Source organism: Chlorocebus sabaeus, chromosome 6 (genome assembly GCF_047675955.1).
Source record: "Chlorocebus sabaeus isolate Y175 chromosome 6, mChlSab1.0.hap1, whole genome shotgun sequence".
NCBI lineage: Eukaryota > Metazoa > Chordata > Mammalia > Primates > Cercopithecidae > Chlorocebus > Chlorocebus sabaeus.
In genome coordinates this window covers 6,115,825-6,138,501 of record NC_132909.1, presented here as the reverse complement: position 1 = coordinate 6,138,501, position 22,677 = coordinate 6,115,825, and the positions used below count along the sequence as shown (strand labels likewise).

General features: G+C 47.9%; 1 protein-coding gene across 1 annotated transcript in view; it reads left to right on the top strand.

The window, feature by feature from the left end:
- Positions 1 to 9,210: 9,210 nt before the first annotated feature.
- Positions 9,211 to 22,677, top strand: part of PPP2R1A (protein phosphatase 2 scaffold subunit Aalpha) — a 35,785-nt gene continuing 22,318 nt past the window's right edge. Inside the window, exons 1-2 of the mRNA XM_007997857.3 lie at positions 9,211 to 9,556; positions 21,316 to 21,406. Of these exons, the coding sequence (XP_007996048.1) occupies positions 9,479 to 9,556; positions 21,316 to 21,406 (169 nt within the window). The 5' untranslated portion in view covers positions 9,211 to 9,478. The remainder of the gene's footprint in view (positions 9,557 to 21,315; positions 21,407 to 22,677) is intronic.

The window sequence follows — 22,677 nt, the reverse complement described above, 5'->3', positions numbered from 1 at the left end:
AGTGGCGCAATCTCGGCTCACTGCAAGCTCTGCCTCCCGGGTTCAAGCAATTCTCCTGCCTCAGCCTCCCTAGTAGCTGGGAGTACAGGTGCCCACCACCATGCCTGGCTAATTTTTGTACTTTTATTAGAAATGGGGTTTCACCATGTTGGCCAGGATGGTCTCAATCTCTTGACCTCGTGATCCGCCCGCCTCGGCCTCCCAAAGTGCTGGGATTGTACAGGCGTGAGCCACCGCACCCAGCCTCTCACTATCACTTTTGCCTAATAAATACGGAGGGCTATGTAGGAGGGCTGTGTCAAGCTCAGAGCCCTTGTCCACTACAGGCAAAAGACCCCTTCTTCCAAATATAGTCTCTTGTCTTTGTTTTTTATTCCTGCGTTCACCCTCCTTTGTTCAGTCCTCCTAGGTCCGTGCCAGCTACACACACCCAATTACTTTTTTTGTTGTTTTGTAGAGAGGGGGTTCCACTATGTTGCCTAGGCTGGTCTCAAACACCTGGGTTCAAGGGATCCTTCTGCCTCTGTCTCCTAAAGTGCTGGGATTATAGGCGTGTGCCACTTGCATGTGGTCCCTTCACTGTTGTCTAAGCCTCTATCTATTCCACTTCCATCCCCTCATCATATCAAACATACTCTTTGGGCCTGGCACGGTGGCTCACACCTGTAATCCCAGCACTTTGGGAGGACGAAGGCGGGCAGATCACTTGAGGTCAGGAGTTCGAGACCATCCTGAGCAACATGGTGAAACCCTATCTCTACTAGAAATACAAAAATGAGCTGGGTGTGGTGGCACCCACCTGTACTCCTAGCTACTCAGGAGGCTGAGGCAAGAGACTCGCTTGAACCTGGGAGACAGAGGTTGTAGTGAGCTGAGATTGCTCCATTGCACTCCAGCCTGGGCAACAGAGCGAGATTCCGTCTCAACAACAACAACAGAAAAAACAAACAACAACAACAAAAAAACATATCCCTTGGTACAACTTTATTCAACACGTAACTCAGATCTCATATGGGTCTAGCATCACTCTTAGAGAGCTAGACTTTAACCTCATTGATCTATCGTCCTGAAAGTCCAGCATTTTCCCACAAATGTTTGCTAATTCCCGGGGATTTATACTCTCAGGATCTACTATGTCCTCTATTCAAGCTTTCTTATAAACCATGTCTTTGCCTTAAATTAACACAGCCTTTCTTTCTAGTAGCCCTCAAAAAAACCACATTCACAGAAAAGCCTCACTTAGCCATTTGGCCTTTATTTATTTTTATTTTGAGACAGGGTCTCACTGTCACCCAGGCTGTGGTGCAGGGGTGGATCCTAGCTCACTACGGCTTCAAACTCCTGGGCTCAAGGGATCCTCCTACCTCAGCCTTCTGAGTAGGTGGGATCACAGATGTATGCCACCAGGCACAGTATCAGGCCTCGGAGCCCAAGCCTGCACGTATACATCCAGATGGTCTGAAGCAACTGAAAAATCACAAAAGAAGTGAAAATGGCCAGTTCCTGCCTTAACTGATGACATTACCTTGTGAAATTCCTTCTCATGGCTCAGAAGCTCCCCAACTGAGCACCTTGTGACCCCTGCCCCTGCCTGCAAGAGAACAACCCCCTTTGACTGTAATTTTCCACTACCTACACAAATCCTATAAAACGGCCCCAACCCATCTCCCTTCGCTGACTCTTTTTGGACTCAGCCCGCCTGTACCGGGGTGATTAAAAAGCTTTATCGCTCACACAAAGCCTGTTGGTAGTCTCTTCACACAGACGCGCGTGACACCCAGCTACTTTTTGTTTTGTTTTGTTTTGTTTTTTGTTTTTGGAGACAGGGTCTTGCTCTGTCACCCAGGCTGGATTACAATGCCGTGATCATAGCTTACTGCAGCCTCAACCTCCTGGGCTCAAGTGATACTCTTGTCTCAGCCTCCTGAGTAGCTGGGAACACAGGCACACGCCACCATGCCTGGCTAATTTTTGGATTTTTTGTGGAGACGAGGTCTCACCATGTTTCCCAGGCTGTTCTGAAACCCCTGGGTCAAGTGATAACTCCTGCCCTGGCCTCTCAAAGTGTTGGGATTACAGGCATGAGCCACCACATTGGGCTTTTTTTTTTTAGACATGGGGTCTCACTATGTTGTCCAGGCTGGCTTCAAACTTCTGGCCACCGTGATCCTCCTGCCTTGGACACCCAAACAGTTGGGATTGCAGGTGTGAGCCACCATGCCCAACCCCGGTCTTTATTAAAGATACTGTATGACTGACACACAAGGAAAGAGATGCCATCCAGCTCCATGGGATACAGTTTCATAATCTTATTGTAATTATTTTTCTTCCAGTCCCTTCTGGGCTGCTCTGCCATTGGGGGCTTGAAGCTCTTCCCTTTTACCTATGCAGCCCCTTACCCTGCTGTCCTGCTCTTCTCTCTCATGGTTCCTCTCTCCCTCAACATTTTATATTCTCCATCTATATAGGTCAATTTTCTCCCAAATCTATTCTCCAATTTGTACAGTTCGACTCATTTTGATTTGGAGAATGTGTGAGTCTTCCCTTCAACATAATTGTGTCCCTTATGAGAGCAGTTAGTTTTATATGGTAATACTATTTTGTTGCATTTTTCTTTTTGTTTTTTGTTTTTTTTTCCCTAGGAGTCTTGGCTCTGCAGGGTTCTTTGAACTTTTAAAAACTACCTTATTAGGCCGAGTGGTGGCTCATGCCTGTAATCCCAGCACTTTGGGAGGCCGAGGTGGGTGGAGAACCTGAGGTTGGGAGTTTGAGACCAGCCTGACCAACATGGTGAAACCCCATCTCTACTAAAAATACAAAATCAGCCCGACGTGGTCGCGCATGCCTGTAATCCCAGCTACTTGGGAGGCTGAGGCAGGAGAATCATCGCTTGAACCAGGAGGCAGAGGTTGCAGTGAGCTGAAATCATGCTATTGCACTCCAGCCTGGGCAACAAGAGCAAAACTCCACCTCAAGAAAGAGAGAGAGAAAGAGAGAGAGACTACTTTATTGAGGTATGACTGACATATCAAAAACTGTAGATATTTAACATATACAACTTCATGTGTTTGGAAATAAGTATACATCCTTGAAACTATTATCACAACTAATGCCATAAACTTATCAATTACCTCCAAAAATTCCCTTCCAGTTCATTTCTTTACTCTGCTTTGGTTTTGTTTTTCCTTTTGCGATAACATAAGATCTTATATAAGATCCACCATTTCAGCAAAGTTTTAAAAGTACAACACAAGTATTTGTTAATCGCGCGCCCTGTGTTGTATAGCAGATCTCCAGAACTTGTTTATCTCCCAGGACGGAAACTTTGTACACTTTCCTTTTTGTTTTTTTTGTTTGTTTGTTTTTGCATTTTGCTTTTTTAATTTCCCCAGCTTCATCAGAAATTTTGCACACTTTACCAACACCTTTTCCTTTCCTCCCACCTCTCAGCCTCTTGCAACCACTATTCTACTTTCTGCTTCTATGTGTTTGACTATTTCGGATTCCACATATAAACGAGGTCATATGGCTAGGCACGGTGGCTCATGCCCATAATCCAAGCACTTTGGGAGGCCGAGGCAGGCAGATCACAACGTCAGGGGTTCAAGACCAGCTTGGTCAACATAGTGAAGCCCCATCTCTACTAAAAATACAAAAACAAAATTAGCTGGGCATGGGGGCAGGCGCCTGTAGTTGCTGCTACTCAGGAGGCAGAGGTGGGAGAATGGTGTGAACCCAGGAGGCGGAGCTTGTGGTGAGATGAGATTGCGCCACTGCATTCCAGCCTGGGTGACAGCAAGACTCCGTCTCAGAAAAAAAAAACAAAAAAAAGATGAGATCATACATTATTTGTCTTTCTGTGTCTGCCTTATTTTACTATGCATAATGTCCTTTAGTTTCGTCCAACTCTTCACAAATGACAAGATTTCCATTTTTTTCCTTTTTATTTGAGACGCAGTCTTACTCTGTCACCCAGGCTGGAGTGCAGTAATGTGAACTTGGCCCACTGCAACCTCTACCTCCCAGGTTCAAGTAATTCTCCTGCAGCAGCCTCCAGAGTAGCTCGGATTACAGGTGCATACCACCATGCCCGGCTAATTTTTTGTATTTTTTTAGTAGAGACAAGGTTTCACCATGCTGGCCAGGCTGATCTCGAACTCCTGACCTCATGATCTGCCCACCTCGGCCTCCCAATGTGCTGGGATTACAGACGTGAGCCACCACACCCGGCCTGTTTGTGTGTGTGTGTGTGTGTGTGTGTGTGTGTGTGTGTGTTTTGCAGAGTTTTGCTCTTGTTGCCCAGACTGGAATGCAATGTCTCCATCTCCCCTCACTGCAACCTCCATCTCCTGGGTTCAAGCGGTTCTCCTGCCTCAGCCTCCCAAGCAGCTAGGACTATAGGCACCCACCACCATGTCCCGCTAATTTTTGTATTTTTAGTAGAGACAGGGGTTTTACCATGTTGGTCAGGCTGGTTTCGAACTCCTGATCTCAGGTGATCCACCAGCCTCAGCCTCCCAAAGTGCTGGGACTACAGGCATGAGCCACAGTGCCCGGCCAAGAATGTTTGTATAGCAAACAGTTTAGGAAGATAGCAATAGCGAGTCTCCATGGCCAAAGGCAAATTTGTTGCCTAACCACTGTAAAATATATATATATAATAATGATGCCCATGTGTGAAGCAAAGGTTGGGGAGGTTTTCCTATAGCCCTCTTAAAAGACTGCTTTATAAACTCAGGATTCCTCATTGTGACACACACTCACTGCATCACACACTCACTATATGCAAAGCATCTGTCCAGACCCTTTCTCATCAGTCCCGTTGGACTTGAAGTGCAAGAGGACTGACGTGAGTATCAAGTTTCTGCTTCTTTCTTGTGTTGTCAGTAATAAAGTCTGTTGGACCTGACACCAGAGTCTCATGTCTTCTTCAAGCAAACTTGAATTTTTTTTTTTTTTTTTAAAGACATAGTGTCTTTGTTGCCCAGGCTGGAGTGCGTGGTGCAATCTCAACTCACTGCAACCTCCATCTCCTGGGTTCAAGGGATTCTTGTGCCTCTGCCTCCCAAGTAGCTGGGATTACAGGTGTGCATTGCCATGCCCAGCTCATTTTTGTATTTTTAGTAGAGGCGAGGTTTCACCATGTTGTGGTCTCAAACTCCTGGCCTCAAGTGATCCAGCCGACTCAGCCACCCATATACTGTTGGGATTAAAGGCATGAGCTACCGCGCCTGGCCTTATCCTTGAAATTTTAACCAAGTAAATTGTTAGCTTACAAATAGGTAAAATCTTGAAACTTTCATAATTCTTTTTTTTTTTTTTTTTTTGAGACTGAGTCTTGCTTCATTGCCCAGGCTAGAGTGCAGTGGTGAGATCTCGGCCCACTGCAACCTTCGCCTCCAGGGTTCAAGCAATTCTCCTGCCTCAGCCTCCCGAGTAGCTGGGATAACAGGTGTGCACCACCACACCTGGCTAATTTTTGTATTTTTTAGTAGAGACAGGGTTTCACCATGTTGGCCGGGCTGGTCTCAAACTCCTGACCTCAAGTGATCCGCTGGCCTCAGCCTCCCAAAGTGCTGGGATTACAGGCGTGAGCCACTGCCCCCAGCCTCTGAAACTTTCCTAATTCTTTTTTTTTTTTGAGACGGAGTCTCGCTCTGTCGCCCAGGCTGGAGTGCAGTGGCTGGATCTCAGCTCACTGCAAGCTCCACCTCCTGGGTTTACACCATTCTCCTGCCTCAGCCTCCCGAGTAGCTGGGACTACAGGTGCCCACCACCTTGCCCGGCTAGTTTTTTCTATTTTTTAGTAGAGACGGGGTTTCACCGTGTTAGCCAGGATGGTCTCGATCTCCTGACCTCGTGATCCGCCCGTCTCGGCCTCCCAAAGTGCTGGGATTACAGGCTTGAGCCACCGCGCCCGGCAACTTTCCTAATTCTTGACAGTAACATGGTGCTATTGAAAACCACAAAATAGGCCTGGGCAACATAGGGAGAACTTGTCTCTACAAAAATAAAAAGCAGGCTGGGTGCAGTGGCTCACGCGTGTAATCCTAGCACTTTGGGAGGCCGAGGTAGGTGGATCCCTTGAGGTAACGAGTTCAAGACCAGCCTGGCCAACTTGGTGAAACCCCGTCTCTACTGATAATACAAAAATTAGCCGGGTGTGGTTGCGCATGCCTGTAATCGCACCTACTCGGGAAGTTGAGGCACAAGACTCGCTTGAACCTGGGAGGCGGAGGTTGCGGTGAGCCGAGATTGCACTATTGCACTCCAGCCTGGGCAACAAGAGCAAAGCTCCGTCTCAAACAAAAAAGGAAACTGAGGATTAGGAAAGCCCAAGCCCCAACATCAGGCATGTCTCCTAGTCCCAGAATCTCTTGCTTTTGTACACCCCACCCCCCTATGAACTCAGGTATAGTAAAATAATCCGAAATGCCACATTAAATATTATATGTGTATATATATATTTTTTTATTTTAATTTTTTTTGAGACAGGGTCTTGGCTGTTGCCCAGGCTAGAGTGCAGTGGTGTGATCACGACTCACTGCAGCCTCGATCTCCTGGGCTCAAGTGATCCTCTTGCCTCTGCCTCCTGAGTACTACAGGGATGTACCTGATGTACTACAGGCATGTGCCAACACACCCGGTTAACTTTAATTTTCTTTTTTGCAGTGACAGGGGTCTTGCTATGTTACCCAGGCTGGTCTTGACCTCCTGGCTTCAAGCAATCCTTCCCAAAGGATTGGACTCCCAAAGTGTTGAGATTACAAGCATAAGCCACCACCACACCTGGCCTGTATCACTATATTAAAGCTGAGTTTTAGTCAAGCTAGCCTTTGGAGTCAAACTGCCCTGATTCAAATTCCAGCACCAGACGAGTGGGGTGGCTCATGTTTGTAATCCCAGCACTTTGGGAGCCAAGGCAGGTGGATCATTTGAACCCAGGAGTTTGAGACCAGCCTAGGCAATATAGTGAGACCCCAGGGGTCTCTACAAAAATTAAAAAGTTACCCGGGCATGGTCACACATACCTGTAGTCCTAGCTATTGGGGGTTGGGAGGGAGGAGCTGAGGTGAGAGGACCACTTGAGCCTGGGAGATCAAGCCTGCACTGAGCACGGATTGCGTCCCTGCACTCCCAGCCTAGCAACAAGGCAAGCCCCTGTCTCAAACAAACAAATCCCAGCACCACTATTACCATCTATGAGACATTGGACAAATTCCTAAAGTTCTCTATGCCTCAGTTTCCTCATCCATTAAATTAGGATGATGCTGGTACTTTATATATCTCATAGAGTTGTTGTCAGGGTTAAATGAATGAATTTATTGAACACACTTTACTGTAGCTATTATCACTGGCATTGATCTGTATAGGTATTGATTTGTATAGGTATTTGCTGAATACTTATTCGTTTGCAGTTTTGTTTTGGCATTTTGGAATCCATAATTTGTTTCTATTTTATTTCTGAGATTTATAATGGCTCATAAGCCTTTGAAAATTTCTAGGCCCTAGGCACTTCAAAAGCCCCCAGCCCAACATCCCAAGCAGTCTGACACCAAGACAGGCACGCGTAGCTAAAAAGATCCCCAGCCTCAGAGGCCTTGGGGCTGAGGGGAATCCTGGTAATATGGAGGGCTGGGACTGAAATATTCAACCCCCATCCCCACTTTTATGAGCAGCAGTTTCCTAACTGGAATGGGTAAGGGTATCTGAAATAGATGCTGGGCCAGGCACGGTGGCTCACACCTGTAATCCCAGCACTTTGGGAAGCCAAGGCAGGCAGATCATCCTGAGGTCCGGAGTTTGAGACCAGCCTGGCCCAAAGTAGTGAAATCCCGTCTCTACTAAAAATACAAAAATTAGCCGGGCGTTGTGGTGGGCGCCTGTAATCCCAAGTACTCGGGAGGTTGAGGCAGGAGAATTGCTTGAACACGGGAGGCAGAGGCAGCAGTGTGCCGAGATCCGGCCACTGCATTCTAGCCTGGGCGACAAAGCGAGCCTCCGTCTCAAAAAAAAAAAAAAAAAGAAGAAGAAGAAGAAGAGAAAAGAAAGAAAAAGAAAAGAAAAGAGAGAAGGAAAGAAAAAAGAAATAGATGCTGTGGGTATTCAGACCTGTCAGAGTGCTAGCTCAGTCCAGCACTTCAAGTAGTAGAATAAAGGAAGAGAGAGCATCCCAGGCCTTACCATCCCCATCCAACTCCCCCAGAGTGGTCCTAAGATTGCGGTGGGGGTGGGGCTTTGTTGAAGAGGTTAAAAACAGAGATTAGTCAGATCCAATCCTGCTCCCACTGCATGGAGGAAACAGATTCGAATGCATAGTCACAGCCCAGGCTCTGGGATTGAGACACATAGATGGGACTGGAGAGACAGAGAGAGAGGTTCTGGTGGCTCTGGAAGCCTAGAGAACAAGAGCATTTACGCAGAGATCTGAGAAGTGAATAAGAAAGGCAGAACGTACAGCTTGGGCAAGGAGGCTTGCTGGCACGAAAACGCAAGATGTGCTCAGGCAGCTCTGATTTTCCAGGACATCAGAGAAAAGGTAAACAACGGAGGCGGGAGACGCGCCTAGACAGGGTATTGAATACCGGCCCGAGGGACTTGGGTTTCATCCAAAGAGCAAGGCAATTGAGCTCAACACAGTGACTCCGTCTCCACAAAAATTCTTTAAAAAACTGGCCGGGCCTAGCGGCGCGAGCCTACAATCCCAGCTATTTCTGCAGACTGGGGCCTGAGGATCCTTTGAGCCCGGGGAGGTCCAGGCGGCAGTGAGCCAAGATAATAGCGCCACTGCACTCCAGCATGGGGAACAGAGCGAGACCCTGTCTTTTAAAAAGCAAAAAAAAAAAATAAAGAAAAAGAAAAAGAGAGACAGCAGGGCAAGTCGCTCCCTTCTCTGGGCCTTGGCATAAATCAAACACAAATAAAAGTCTCACTCCCTCCTCCTGCCGCGCAAAGGCGCGGGGAGCCAGCCTGCCAGCCAGCGGAACCACGGCCTGGTAACCCAAAACCTGCACACCCTCCCGCTCCCCACATGACGTCACGTATTACCACTGACGCACGCGCAGAAACCATCCCCGGGATTCCCCCCCCGCCAAAGGTCAGGCTTAGCGTCCTCCCCATATCGCCCCTCATTGGCTAGAAACAACTGCTCGTCCCGGTCGTTGTTAGCAGCGACGAGGGCGGGTACAATCTTGGTCGCTAGGACACAGCTGACTTCCGCTTTCTTCGCCCTCTCCTAGGCTCAAACTAGTCAAATCTCGTTCACTCGACCAATGGCAAATGGGAAGCGGGCGGGACTTCACTAGTCCGGACCAAAGAAACGCGGGTTTAGGCCGGCGTAGCGCGGCCAATGGCCGTGGAGCAGCCCCTGTAAACTGGTTCGGGCGCCCCCACGCGTGCTTTTCTCCTCCTCCCAGCTCGGCCCCGCCGTTTCAGCAGAGCGCTGGCCGCAGTCTGACAGGAACGGGACGGAGCCAAGATGGCGGCGGCCGACGGCGACGACTCGCTGTACCCCATCGCGGTGCTCATAGACGAACTCCGCAACGAGGACGTTCAGGTACGGAGGCTACGGGGGACTTGGGGAAGACGGGGAGGGGTACCTGGGGGCATGGGCAGCCCTCGGGGAGAAGACTCAGCGTTCGCTGGGAGTGGCGGAAGGGGCGGCGGCCAATCAACATGCGTCTCTTATCTCCCCGGGTGCCCGGAGTCATTGAGACGGCGCCCTCGATTGGGTGTTGGCCCTGTGTAGGGCGGGGGCCTGCGCTAGCCTCGAGGGTCCCGGGCCTGCTCAGTGCGCGCGGCGGTCCGCGGTCCGCGGTCCTGGGAGGTTGCGGCCAGGGCTGGGGTCGGCGGACTGGGTCCGGGAGAGAGGAGGGCTCCGTGATTGGCGGCGGCCTCTGAATGGCCCCTTGGAGATGTGGGGCGCTCGTGACTTGCTCCGAGTAGGGCAGAGCCGCCTGATAGGTCAGGACCTGGGAAGGTTTTTTTCTTTTCTGGGTTTCGACTGCTGGCCCAAGTGGGGACCGAGAGGCGAAGGCCTGCCATCCCAATTCCTGCTCTTCCTCCACGTCTCATTTTGGTTTAGGTGTCCTAAGAGGACGGGGACGCAAAAACACCCCCCCACACACACACCAAAGGTGGGGACTAGCCAAATTGAAGAGCGAATTACGTTGTAGAAACCCGCTTCCCCATCTCCCCGGAGCCTCCCATTGATCGGGATAGGGGGTGAAGGATTTGCTAAGCGGATGAACATTTCATTCTTTCTTTCTTTCTTTTTTTTTGAGACAGCCTATGTGTCGCCCCGGCTGGGGTGCAGTGGCGCGATCTTGGCTCAGTGCAACCTCTGCCTCCCGGGTTCAAACCATCCTCGCGCCTCAGCCCCCTAAGTAGCTCAGATTACCTGCGCGAGCCACCACGCCCATCTAATTTTTGTGTTTTTGCTAGAGACGGGTTTCTCCATGTTGGCCAGGCTTGGTCTGGAACTCCTGACCTCAAGCGATCCACCCGCCTCGGCCTCCCAAAGTGTTGGAATTACAGGTGTGAGCCACCGCGCCCAGCCCGGATGAACATTCCTGGTTATGGGATGCGGTGGCCCAAGGCTCTGAGCAGGGCTGCCACCCGCTGTGTGACCTTGTGCAAATTACTTCACCGCTTTGGGCCTCCGTGTTCCATAAAATATGGGCTAATTGTAGTCCTGGTCTTGCTGGAGGGACTTGTGAGGGACTGAACGAATTATGGCACAAATAAAAAGTCCAGTGGTGTCAGACCTGTTGTAAGGGCCTGATACATATTAGCTGTGATTATTGGGAGTGGTGATTAAAGAGGTCCCATCCTCCCTTTAGGTCTCAGTTTTCGCATTTATAAAATTGAACAAGGTGCACTGGGTAACCTGCCAAACGTGGGTCCCGCCTCCTAGGTTCCTGGTATATCACTGTTTCTGGGGGCAGACCGGCTGTGGTTGTATTCCTGGCCCTTCCACTTCTCACTGATTGACATGCGCAAGTTAGTTAATCTCTCTAGGCCTGTTTCCTCTTCTCTTTTATGGGGATAATTATCTAGTTCATAGGGCGGTTGTATGAATTCTTTTGTTCAGTAAACACGTGCCATATATCGGGTATGATGCTGGGGATATAGTGGAGACACCAGTTGCTATACAGGATTCAGGTGGGAAACAGGTCAACAGAGCTGAACAGATGAGTGTGTGAAAAGTGATGGGAAGGAAACAAACAGGATGTTGTGGCAGTGAATCCATATTGAATTGGCCCTCTATTCTGTGCAGGTCACTGTTCTAAGCACTGGCATGCAGTAGGGGATTTTACTTTGCAGTGAGGAGAGACAATAAACAGAGTATACTGGGGATAAGCAGTAGGGAGACAAATAAAAATAAGAGAGATGAGAGATGCAGGGTTTTTTTTTTGTTTGTTTTTGAGACGGAGTTTCGCTCTTGTTGCCCAGGCTGGAGTGCAATGGCATGATCTTGTCTCACTGCAACCTCTGCCTCCCGGGTTCAAATGATTCTCCTGCCTCGGCCTCCCAAGTAGCTGGGAATACAGGCATGTGCCACCACTCCCAACTAATTTTGTATTTTTAGTAGAGATGGAGTTTCTCCGTGTTGGTCAGGCTGGTCTCAAATTCCCGACCTCAGGTAATCCACCCACCTTGACTCCCAAAGTGCTGGAATTACAGGCGTGAGCCACTGTGCCCGGCCTGGGGGATGCAGTTTTAAAGTGTGGTGAGGGGAGGCCTTGTTGAGATCAAGTTTGAGAACACACCTAAAGGCAGAGGGCACAGCAAGTACAAAGTGGGGTGGGGCAGATCCATTTTAAGTAGGCCAATCAGGCAAGGCCCCTCTGAGGTTGCAGAATTTAAGAAGAGATTGAAAGGAGGTGGGGAAGAGCCTCCCAGGAAGATGGAACAGATATGGCCATAGTTTTTTGCTGCTGCTGTTTTGTTTTGTTTTTTTGAGATGGAGTCTCACTCTGTTGCCCAGGCTGGAGTGCACTGACGTGATCTCGGCTCACTGCAACCTCCGCCTCCCGGGTTCAAGCAATTCTCCCGCCTCAGTCTCCTGAGTAGCTGGGACTACAGGCGCAGGCCACCACGCCTGGCTAATTTTTGTGTGTGTGTTTTTAGAAGAGACTGGGTTTCCCCGTGTTGGCCAGGCTGGTCTCAGACTCCTGATCTCAGGTGATCCTCCTGCCTCAGCCTCCCACAGTGCTGGAATTACAGGTGTGAGCCATGTGCCCAGCCAGTTTTTTTTTTTTTTTTTTAAACTCCAAGATCACTTCCTTCAGCTGTCTGTCATTCCATCCTTCCATCCATCCATCCATCCACTAACCAGCAAACATTTGTAGGGAGTTGTTTTTGTGCCAGGATCAGAGCTAGGCAGCTTACGGGTTTATTCTAAAGGATATTACAAAGGATACAGTGAAGACATACACAGGGTGAGGTTTGGGGGAAGATGTGTGGCGCTTCCATGTCCTCCCTGGGCATTCCACCTTCTAGGAACCACTGGATGTTCATCTGTCTGGAAGCTCCTATGGACTACTTTTGTGCTACAGCCCAGAGCTGCATAGTTGTAACAGAGATGGTCTGGCCCTCAAAGCTTAAAATACTTGCTGTCTAGCCCGTTGCAGGGAAAAAATTGCCAACCTCTGACTTAAACCATCTGAGTAACAAATTACTGGGTGCTTGCTCTATGCTAGGTACAGTGCAGAGGAATAACACTGACAATCTTACTGAATTCTCATAATCACTCTTTGAAGTAGGTCCTGTCCTTGTCCACACTTTCCAGATGAGGAAACTAAAGCACCATGAATAACGTGGCCAAAGCTGTGCAGCTGAGAAGTGGAGTAGTCAGGAAAGGAAGTAGGACCTAAGGGTGGAATAGAGTCTGGGGTAGGACACACAGTTCCTGATTATATTCTTATGCCAGATATTTTAATTGTGTCTGAGATAGTTCAGGATACTAGAAGGAACACAGGATATGAAATCCTGTAGTCTTGATTTATTTATTCGGCAAGTATTTATCAACACCTCCTATGTGCCAGACTCTGTTTTAGATACTAGACGTACAGTAGGGAACAAAGCTGCCCTTCCGGGGTTTACATTCTGGTATGGGAGACAGTAGATCTGTAATGAGATGTCAGTGGCAGTACTTGCTAAGAAGAAAAATTGCTAGGCATGGTGGCTCAAGCCAAATTCTAACACTTTGGTTATATTTTATTTTATTTTATTTTAGAGACAGAGTCTCACTCTGTTGTCCAGGCCGTCTCTGCTCATTGCAACCTCTGCCTCCCGGGTTCAAGTGATTCTCCTGCCTCAGCCTCCCGAGTGACTAGGATTACAGGTGCCCGCCACCACATCTGGCTAATTTTTGTATTGGTAGAGAGTGGGTTTCACCATGTTGGTCAGGCTGGTCTCAAACTCCCTGCCTGCCTCGGCCTCCCAAAGTGCTGGGATTACAGGCATGAGCCACTGCGCCTGACCAATTCTAGCACTTTGGAAGGCCAAGGTGAAAGGATCGCTTGAGCCCAGGAGTTTAAGACCAGCCTGGGCAACAAAGTGAGACCCTGTATCTACCAAAAAAAAAATAATTAGCTGGTGTGATGCCACAGGCCTGTGGTCCCAGCTACTCAGGAGACTGAGGTCGGAAGATCGCTTGAATCAGGGAGGTCGAGGCTGCAGTGAGAGCCTGGGTGACAGTAAGAGAGATGGAGGCTGCGGTGAGAGCCTGGGTGACAGCAAGACCCTGTCTCTAAAAAAAAATAAAAATAAAAAAAATAAGACAGGTACAGGGAATGGAGCAAGCACCTGGGGCTGCTGTGTTGGATAGGGAGGTTAGAGAAAGCTGCTCTGAGGAAGTGGTGTTGAACAAGTATTTGAATGAAATGAACAGGTCATGGAAGAGCAGTCTGGGCAGAGGGAATGGTTGATACAAAGTGGGAGGATGCTTGATGCGTTCAAAGCACAGCAAAAAGGCCAACTGAGGCAGAGAGAATGGCAAAGTGGTGGGAGGTGAGGACTAGACCAGGACTAGATCAGGTGAGGCCTGTGGGCCAAGGTGAAGGCCTTGAAGCGGGGGTGGGGGGTGGGGAAGCGGGGAATTGCAAGGCTTTGAGTAGGAATGATGGGTTCTGATGTAATTTTAAAGGATCCTTCCTCTGGCTGTCATAGGGGTTGGGCAGGAACACTGGTCCTGTTGAGGTGCCTTTACAGAGCACCCAGGACCAGTGTTAGCATGTAGTGGGGAAGTGTGGTTACAGTCAGGACATGTTGAGGGGAGCTGATGGGATTTCCTGGTGGGTGATGTAGAGGGAAGAGTTGAGGATGACTGAAGTTTGAACCCCTGCTCTACCAGTTTGCTCCCTGTGTGCCCCTGGAGCAGTACTTTCCCCTCTTTGGGCCTAGATTCCTCGTCTGCAACATGGGGATAATGATGACGAATCAGCATGTGCCTGGTGGTGAAGATGCAGTGAAATTGGCTTATTCAGTGTGCTGGTTTACCTACGGTAGTCATATGGCGGGGATTGAGCAGACCTGAGGAAATGGGGCATCTGGGGAACCTTGTGGGACCAAGTCAGCAAGTGCTAAGGCCTGGGTTGGGAATACACTGGGCTGTTTGTTTTTTTGGTTACTATCAAGGAAGCCATTGTGATAAGCCAGGCCCAGTGAGAATGGATCAGTAGACTAGGGTCAGATTGTGTTGGGCCTTGTAGGCCAGAGTAGGGCCTTAGCTTTTATTCTGATTGTGAAGGGAAGACATACTACATGTGGGATATACCATATAGATTCATATTATGGAAGGCTCCATAGGTTGAATGCAGGATGGGTCTTTAAAAGTGGGTCCCCTTTCCACAGGTGCATGTAGTGGAAAGGGGGATTCTATTTGTTAAGTCACCACAGAGCAGGCTCTGTGCTGAGGCCTGCTGGGACACAGAGAGTCCCAGTCTAGGATGGTAAGTGCTGTCGTGGAACCATATATATAGGTGGACTCTTTGGAAAATCCCAATTCCTATTCTCTCAACCCAACAATCAACAACACAGAAGAAGACTTCCATGACTAAGTGTGTGTTGTTGGGGAAGGGATTCTTCACCACCACCAAGCAAGCAATCAGTTCTGCAGCGCACACCAACTAGGTGTCCTCCAGCTCAGTTCAGACACGACCTGGAGACAGTGTTGGGTCTCACAGGTCGAGGGCTCAGGCCTCACTGCCCCTTGACCTTCGCCTTCAGTTGCCATTCTGGGCCTTCAGAACTTCTGATCTACCTGCTTCAAGTTGGAGTTCCCATGACCACCCTGCCTTTGGGTTTGATTAATATGCTAGAGCAGCTCTCAGAACTCAGGGAAACACTTAAGTTTATCAGTTTATTATGAAGGATAGTATAAAGAATACAAATGAAGAGAGGCATAGGGTGAGCTATGGTGGAAGGGGTGTGGAGCTTCCATGCCCTTCTTGGGTGCACCACCCTCCAGGAACCTGTGTGTGTTCAGCTGTGTTGACGCTCCCAGGCCCTGTCCTTATGGGTTTTTATAAAGGCATTGTTAGGTAGGCAGGATTGATTGAACCTGGTGATCACCTTGACCTTCAGCCCCTGTCCGCTCCATGGAGGATGTGGGGTGGGGCTGAAAATCCCAACCCTCTAATCAAGTCTCTGTGTTTTCCATGACTGTCTTCCCAGTGACCATGGACCCCATCCTGAAGGTATCAGTCAACATTAGCATACAAAACCCACCTTGGAGATTCCAAGGATTTGAAGAGTTGTATGCAAGGAAATGGGGACGGAGCCCAAATCTGTATTTCACAGTATCCCAACTGTAGCAGGTGCTTGGTGGGGACACACTTGGGAGATAGTCAGTACACAGGGAATTCTCCTCCGAATATGACATGATCAACCGCCAGTCAAGATTTCTTAATGATGATATTAATAGCTTTTCTGTCAGGAATGTGACAGGAACCCCAACCAAGAGTTGTTTAAACAAGTAAGGGTTCTTTTTATTTCTCATATAGCAAGTTCAGCAGCTCAAAGCTATCACAGAATTGGGTCGGCTTAAAGATATCACAGAAATGCGGTTTTTTTGACTGGCCTATTTTGGTTATAAGATTCCAGCAGCATCTGCTGTCTTAGTGGGACTGCACTTTTTCGTGCAGTTTACCAGGGGCCAGCTTAGGACACAGAGGTTCTTCCCCTCCTCCCTTTTATGAAGGAGGAAAATCTCTCCTGAATCTCCTCAGCAGACTTGCTTGTATATCTCTTTGCCCAGAACTAGGTCATGTGCAGAGTTAGTTGAGGTTAAGTTTGGCTATAAGTAGTAGGAAAACTCTAAATAACAGGGGCTTAAGTGAGCTTGAAGTTTATTTCTGACTGATGACCAAAATGTCTGGTGGCAGTCCAGGCTGCTGTGGCACTTCATGGTGTCAGGGTCCCAGGCTCTTACCATTATACGCTGCTTGTGTCCTCTATTCTACCCTCCCTGTCCCCCAGGTTACCTCAGGTCCCCAAGTTGGCTGCGGAAGCCCCAACCATTATAACTCCATTCCAGACAGGAAGGAGGGAAGATAAGTGTGAACCCCATCCCTATAAGTTGCACAAAACATTTCCACTTGGATTTTATTGGCCAGATGTTAGTCTTATAGTCACATTCAGATGCAAAGGCAATTCAGAAATGTCTTTTCCAAAGGTCATGTATACAGCTGAAAACCAAGGATGATGAGCAGCAGTGTAGCCCAGTACAGGAGCTCTTAACTTGGGGATCATCTGAAATTCCCAGGCAGGTCCATGAGTTTGGACCTGCCTGGGAATTATAACATCTTTGTTTTCGTTAACCTCTAACTTACATTTAACTTCCCTTCTGTTATGAATTATAATATCCCTATAGTATATCATAGATAGTATTAGCAAAACCTGTGACTGTCGCCAGAATGTGTTCACTTGTCATTTCTACAATAATATATACCTTCTAGTGTCTTTTATGTTCACCTCTGTTTCAAAATTGTGTTCATTATTAGACCTACTAAGGGGATTCATGGCACCACCCCACCCCTCTACAAAAAAAAAAAAAACCAAAAAACAAAGCTGGGCGCAGTGGCTCATGCCTGTAATCCTAGCATTTTGGCAGATCGAGGCGGGAGGATCGCTTGAGCTCAGGAGTTTGAGGGCAGCTTGGGCAACGTAGTGAGGCCTCACCCCTACAAAAAGTTTAAAAAACTAGCTGGGCTTGGTGACACCTGCCTGTAGACCCATCTACTTGGGTAACCGAGGTGGGAGAATCACTTGAGCCCGGGAGGTCAAGGCTGCAGTGAGCTGCGATCATGGCACTGCACTCCAGGCTGGGTGACAGAGCGAGACCCTGTCTCAAAACAACAGCAAGAACAACAAAAAAGAAAAAACAGCAAGTATGAATCCATAGTACTGGTTAAGAACCTGGTGGCTGGGATTCAAATCCTGGCTTTGCCACCAGTAAGCTGTATGCAGTTTACCTCCCTGTGCCTTTGTGTTCTCTGCCTTAAGATGGGGGATTCTGTATTTCCCTCATGGGATTGTGAGGGTTAAATGAGTTAAAACATTAAAGCCTGGGGCGTAGTAGAGACTAAGGAAATATTTGCCGTTATTATTCTGTCATGGTGGAAAAAGGGAAAAGAAACATAAGTGGACCAGCTGCCACTGTGTCCTTCTTAATAATCTGAACAAAATCAGGATGCCGTCAGTGAGGCGTGCTTGCCACGGCTGCCATTATTAATCTTCCCCTAGTGCTAGGGTGTCCCTGTAGAACATCATTTTGTACTCAGGACAACCCTCTGAGGGTAAGTATTCTCATCATCCCCACTTCACAGATGAGAAAATTGAGGCTCAGAAAGGTACAAGGATTGCCCAAGATTCCACAGCTAATAGGTAAGCAGTTTAGCCTTGAACCTGGACTTTGCAGCCCTGTAGTACCACCCTAGGCCACCTTTCTCAAGCGTTGATGATGCTGTCTGCCTGAAGAAACACATTTAATGAAACCAAAAGCAGAATCCGGAAGAACAGCAGTGGGAGGAAGGGGACTCTGTGCCATGGGAGAGCAGCCTGATTGTCATGGGCCCACCTCTTGGGCATCCCCAGCTTCAAGTTGGGGTTCCCACGACCCCCTCGTTGGGTTTGATTAATTTGCTGGAGCGGCTCACAGAACTCAGGAAACACTTAGATTTACCAGTTTATTATAAAGAATATTGCAAAGGATGCAGATGAGGAGATGCATAGGGTAAGCTATGGGGGAAGGGACGGGGAGCTTTCATGCCATCCCTGGGAATGCCACCCTCCAAGAATCTGCGTGTTCCGCTCTTGGGAAGCTCTCTGAATCCTATCCTCTTTGGTTTTTATGGAAGCTTTGTCATACAGACATTTTTGCCTAAATGACAGCATGATGTTGAAATTGAGTCAGGCTGCCCGGCTTCGTTGCTTTCCAGTAAGTGACAGCCTCGCCTCTGTGCGTCAGTGTCCTCACCAGTGAAGTGGGTGTGCTACTAACAATACATACTTCTGAGCAGTTAGGAGGCTTCAATGTGTTAATCATCCATGTCAATAACTTGGAATGCTGCCAAGCACATAGCAAACAGTAAACGTTTGTTGCTATGGTTCTGACATTTACGATTTTGATTATTAATTGTGATTATTCCCTGTACCATCTCATTGTCCTCAGGACTGCTGCTCACCTAGTGTGGCGCTAGCCCATATGTATATTTCCCCATAGCTCGGCTGAGAGAAGAACACACAGATCAACTTGGAGAAAACAAAGAGGAAAGAAAGAGACAACTAGGTCAATACTCCCCACAGTATTTTATTTTAATTAATTAATTAATTTTTTTATGTTTTTGAGACGGAGTCTTGCTCTGTCGCCCAGGCTGGAGTGCAGTGGCATGATCTCTGCTCACTGCAAGCTCCGCCTCCCGGGTTCACACCATTCTCTTGCCTCAGCCTCCCAAGTAGCTGGGATTACAGGTGCGTGCCACCACGCCCGGCTAATTTCTTTTTGTATTTATGGTAGAGACAGGGTTTCACCGTGTTAGCCAGGATGGTCTCAATCTCAGGACCTCGTGATCCGCCTGCCTCGGCCTCCCAAATTGCTGGGATTACAGGCGTGAGCCACCATGTCCGGCCTCCCCATGGTATTTTATTATGAAAGTTTTCAGACTTGCATAACGTTGGAAGACTAATATAAGGGTCAGCAGACTACAGTCCGTGGGCCAAATTCAGCCCACTGTCTCCTTTTGCAAATAAAGTTATTCGAACATAGCTATGCCTGTTTGCTTCTCTAGTTCTGGTTCTATGGTGGTTTTCAATGCCACACAGGCAGAGTTCAGTAGTTAGGTTTGCAAAGCTGAAAATAATTACTATCTGGGAATGTATAGAATAAGTTTTGCTGACTTTTAGCCTAGTGCAGTGAGCACCTCTATACTTACACACCCCAGGTCAGTGATTGTTAGTGTTTGCCATATTAGTTGTTTATCTTTCTATAGGTCTGTCTTTATATATGTTTTATTTTTTAGCTGAAAATCAGTTGCAGGTTTTGTAGTACTCTATCCTGAGGTCCGTTTAATGCCAGGTTGGTAAGTTTTGGACCACCTGTATGAAAGATTAACTGTGTGCATTTTTCTGAGGAGAGGCCATCACAACGCTTCATCAGATGCTCATCGTCTGTAATCCCAAAGATATTCTTCAACTCCTGGACCGGAGAACCCCTCACGCAGGATCTTAGTCACTGGTAGACCTCGTCTCAGTTACGTGGGGCCTCAGAACAGAACAGGCTAAGGGAGGTCCTGCTCCTCAACCTCGCCCTGTCCCTACCTGTTCTGCCTCTATCCAGGAAGAAAGGTCCCCTGTGGGACCATTAGTCACTCTCCCACTCGCGAAAGCATTTCCTCCCACTCCCACACACATGAGCTCATTCCATTCTTGTGACAGTGCTGGGAGCTGTTAATAATAGGAGAGGCATCGTGGTGGAGATGAAGAAATGAGGGGAGAGTTCCACAGTCTGGCCTGCAGTCAGAGCAGCTGGCTTTGGATCCCACACTCCCTTGGTGCTGGCTTTGGCAGGTGTCTTTACCTCTCTGAGCCTCACTTTCCAAAGTGGTGAAAAGAGGACATTAGCCATGCTTTTCTTCTAGGATCTAGAGGATCAAATGAAGTCCCAACATGTAAATACTTGGCATGAGATCTATTATGTTTGTTAGCCAAATAAAATAGTTCTCTAGGACTGCCATAGCAAATCACCACAAACTGGGTAGCTTAACACAACAAGTTTTGGAGGCCAGAAGTCTGAAATCAAGGTCTTAGCAGGGTTGGTTCCTTTGGAGGCTCTGAGGGAGACCCATTCCATGCCTTTCTGGAAGTTAGGACTTCCGGTGGTGCCAGCAATTCCTTGTGTTCCCTGGTCTCTCCACCCATCTTCACATGCTTACCTTCCCCTCTGTGTATCTGTCTTCCTTTCTGTCTCTTAGAAGGACACTGTCATTGGATTTAAGGCTAACCCTCCATTTAGAATGATCTGGACACAGTTAACTACGTCTGCAAAGACTCTATTTTGACATGCTCATCACTGGGACATAACTTTTTGAGGCTGCCATTCAGCCTCCTATACTGGTGGTATTATTACTACTGCTAATGCTACTCCTGTTTTTGTCGTCATTTTATTGTAATATTGTTTGTTCTTTATTTTTTTTGAGACAGAGTCTCACTCTGTTGCCCAGGCTGGAGTGTTGTTTGTTCTTTTATAATCACTTAGCCAGCAATCCTGGCTTTAAATCCTGCTCCATGTGATCTTAGCTCTCTGACCCTGAGAGGGGCTTTTGTTCCCCGAGCCTGTTTCCCTGTCTGTAAAATGGGACTCCAGCTAGTGACAGGGGTGCAGGTGTGTGGATGTGTTTAGCCGAGGACCTGGCACAGAGGAAGCATGTTATAAAGTGGCTGCTGCTGTTAAAGTACAGTGTATTAGCATGGTATGTGGTACGAAGTACAGGAGAAGGTGATGAAGAGAGAGGAGGAGAGGGAGTACAGTTTTCAACAGAGTGGTCTTGGAAAGTTCAACTGAGGAGGTGTCGCTTCCATAAGAACCAAGGGATGTTCTTTTGCATTTGTTGTTGCTGCCACTACTATTGTTATTTAATGATTAGCTCGAGGTCTCAGGGTCTCTTGCTGGGCGTTTGCCAAATTACTGTTGAGCATCTTCACACGTAACCAAGCAAGGCTTCCAGGGGCTGCCTGGGTTCGGAGCTGTCCGAACTCATGTGTGTCTGGAATGTCTAACATTCTCCCCTCCTCTTCTTGTTCTCTCATTAGCTTCGCCTCAACAGCATCAAGAAGCTGTCCACCATCGCCTTGGCCCTTGGGGTCGAAAGGACCCGAAGTGAGCTTCTGCCTTTCCTTACAGGTAATGAAGGGGACCCCTGGGACCAGATGTGGGGACTCTTGGGAAGTGGTTTTCACTAGATAAGAGAAGACTTGTGGATTTAACGTATGGTTTGTGAATGTCTGCCCTGTGCTAGACATTATGGAGTGGGAAAAGGGATTCAGAGAAGTGCAGTCTTGCTCTAAAAGAATGGTCTGGAATGCTGGAGGCAGACATTGGTGAGAGAGATCTAGAGGCAGATAGAACCAGGTTTGAGTTGCAGCTCCAACAGTTGGAAGCTGGTGACTTTAGACAAGTTAGTTTATCTGTTTCTTATGTTTTTCATCTGTAGATTGGGATAATCATCTGTGTGCCATAGTGTTGATCTGAACATTCAATATTAATAACAATTGCTAATACTTATGATATGCTTACTATATGCCAGGAGGTGTTCTACACTGTATCTTGTGAGGATTGAGTTCATATGAAGTGTTTAGAAAGCTGCCTGTACTCAGTAAACATACATCACTGTCCTTTCACCCAGTTAATCTCACAGCAGTGCCTTAAGCAGGTAATACTACTGTCCCCATTTTGTAGGTGAAGAAACCAAGATGTAGAGAGGTGAAGTGATTCATTCGCCCAAGGTCATGCAGTTAGGAGGTAACTGAGAAGGGATATTTATCTAGTCATTCTGGCCTTTAACTTGACAGCATTGGTTAATGACCGATTTCAAATCCGAGCTCTACCACTTTCCAGGTGTGTGACTTTGGGCAAGATATTTTACATTTACCTGCTTCAGATTCTTCACAGGTGAAATGGGCATAATTATGTAACCTAACACGAAGACTAAGTAAGATACTATAAGGTGCTTATGACACTGTGCGGTACGTGCTGCCGAAGCGTTAGCTGCCAGGCTGTTACTAAGCACTGCTGTCTGTGAGGATGTAGGTAAAGCACTTAGTACACTGTCTGACACAGACTGGACTACCAATTAATGGTAAATCCTCTGTTATCATTATTCCCATTACTACTTCATGCTTTATACTTCATACCAGCGGAAATCACAGCTGAAGGTTTAGAATGCTTTGTCACTAATTAAACTCTTGTGTATGGGATTGTCTTACTTGGACCTAGTGATGATCCTGGGGAGGAAGGAGCTTGAGATTGTTACCCCTCCCCGCACTGGACATATGGGGTATTGGAGCCTAAAGAGGTGCAGTGACTCGCCTGCAGTGGCACAGCTAGTGACTGAGGGGTGCAGGTGTGTCTGACTGAATGCTACATGGAGAGTCTGCTCATATGATACTGAACAA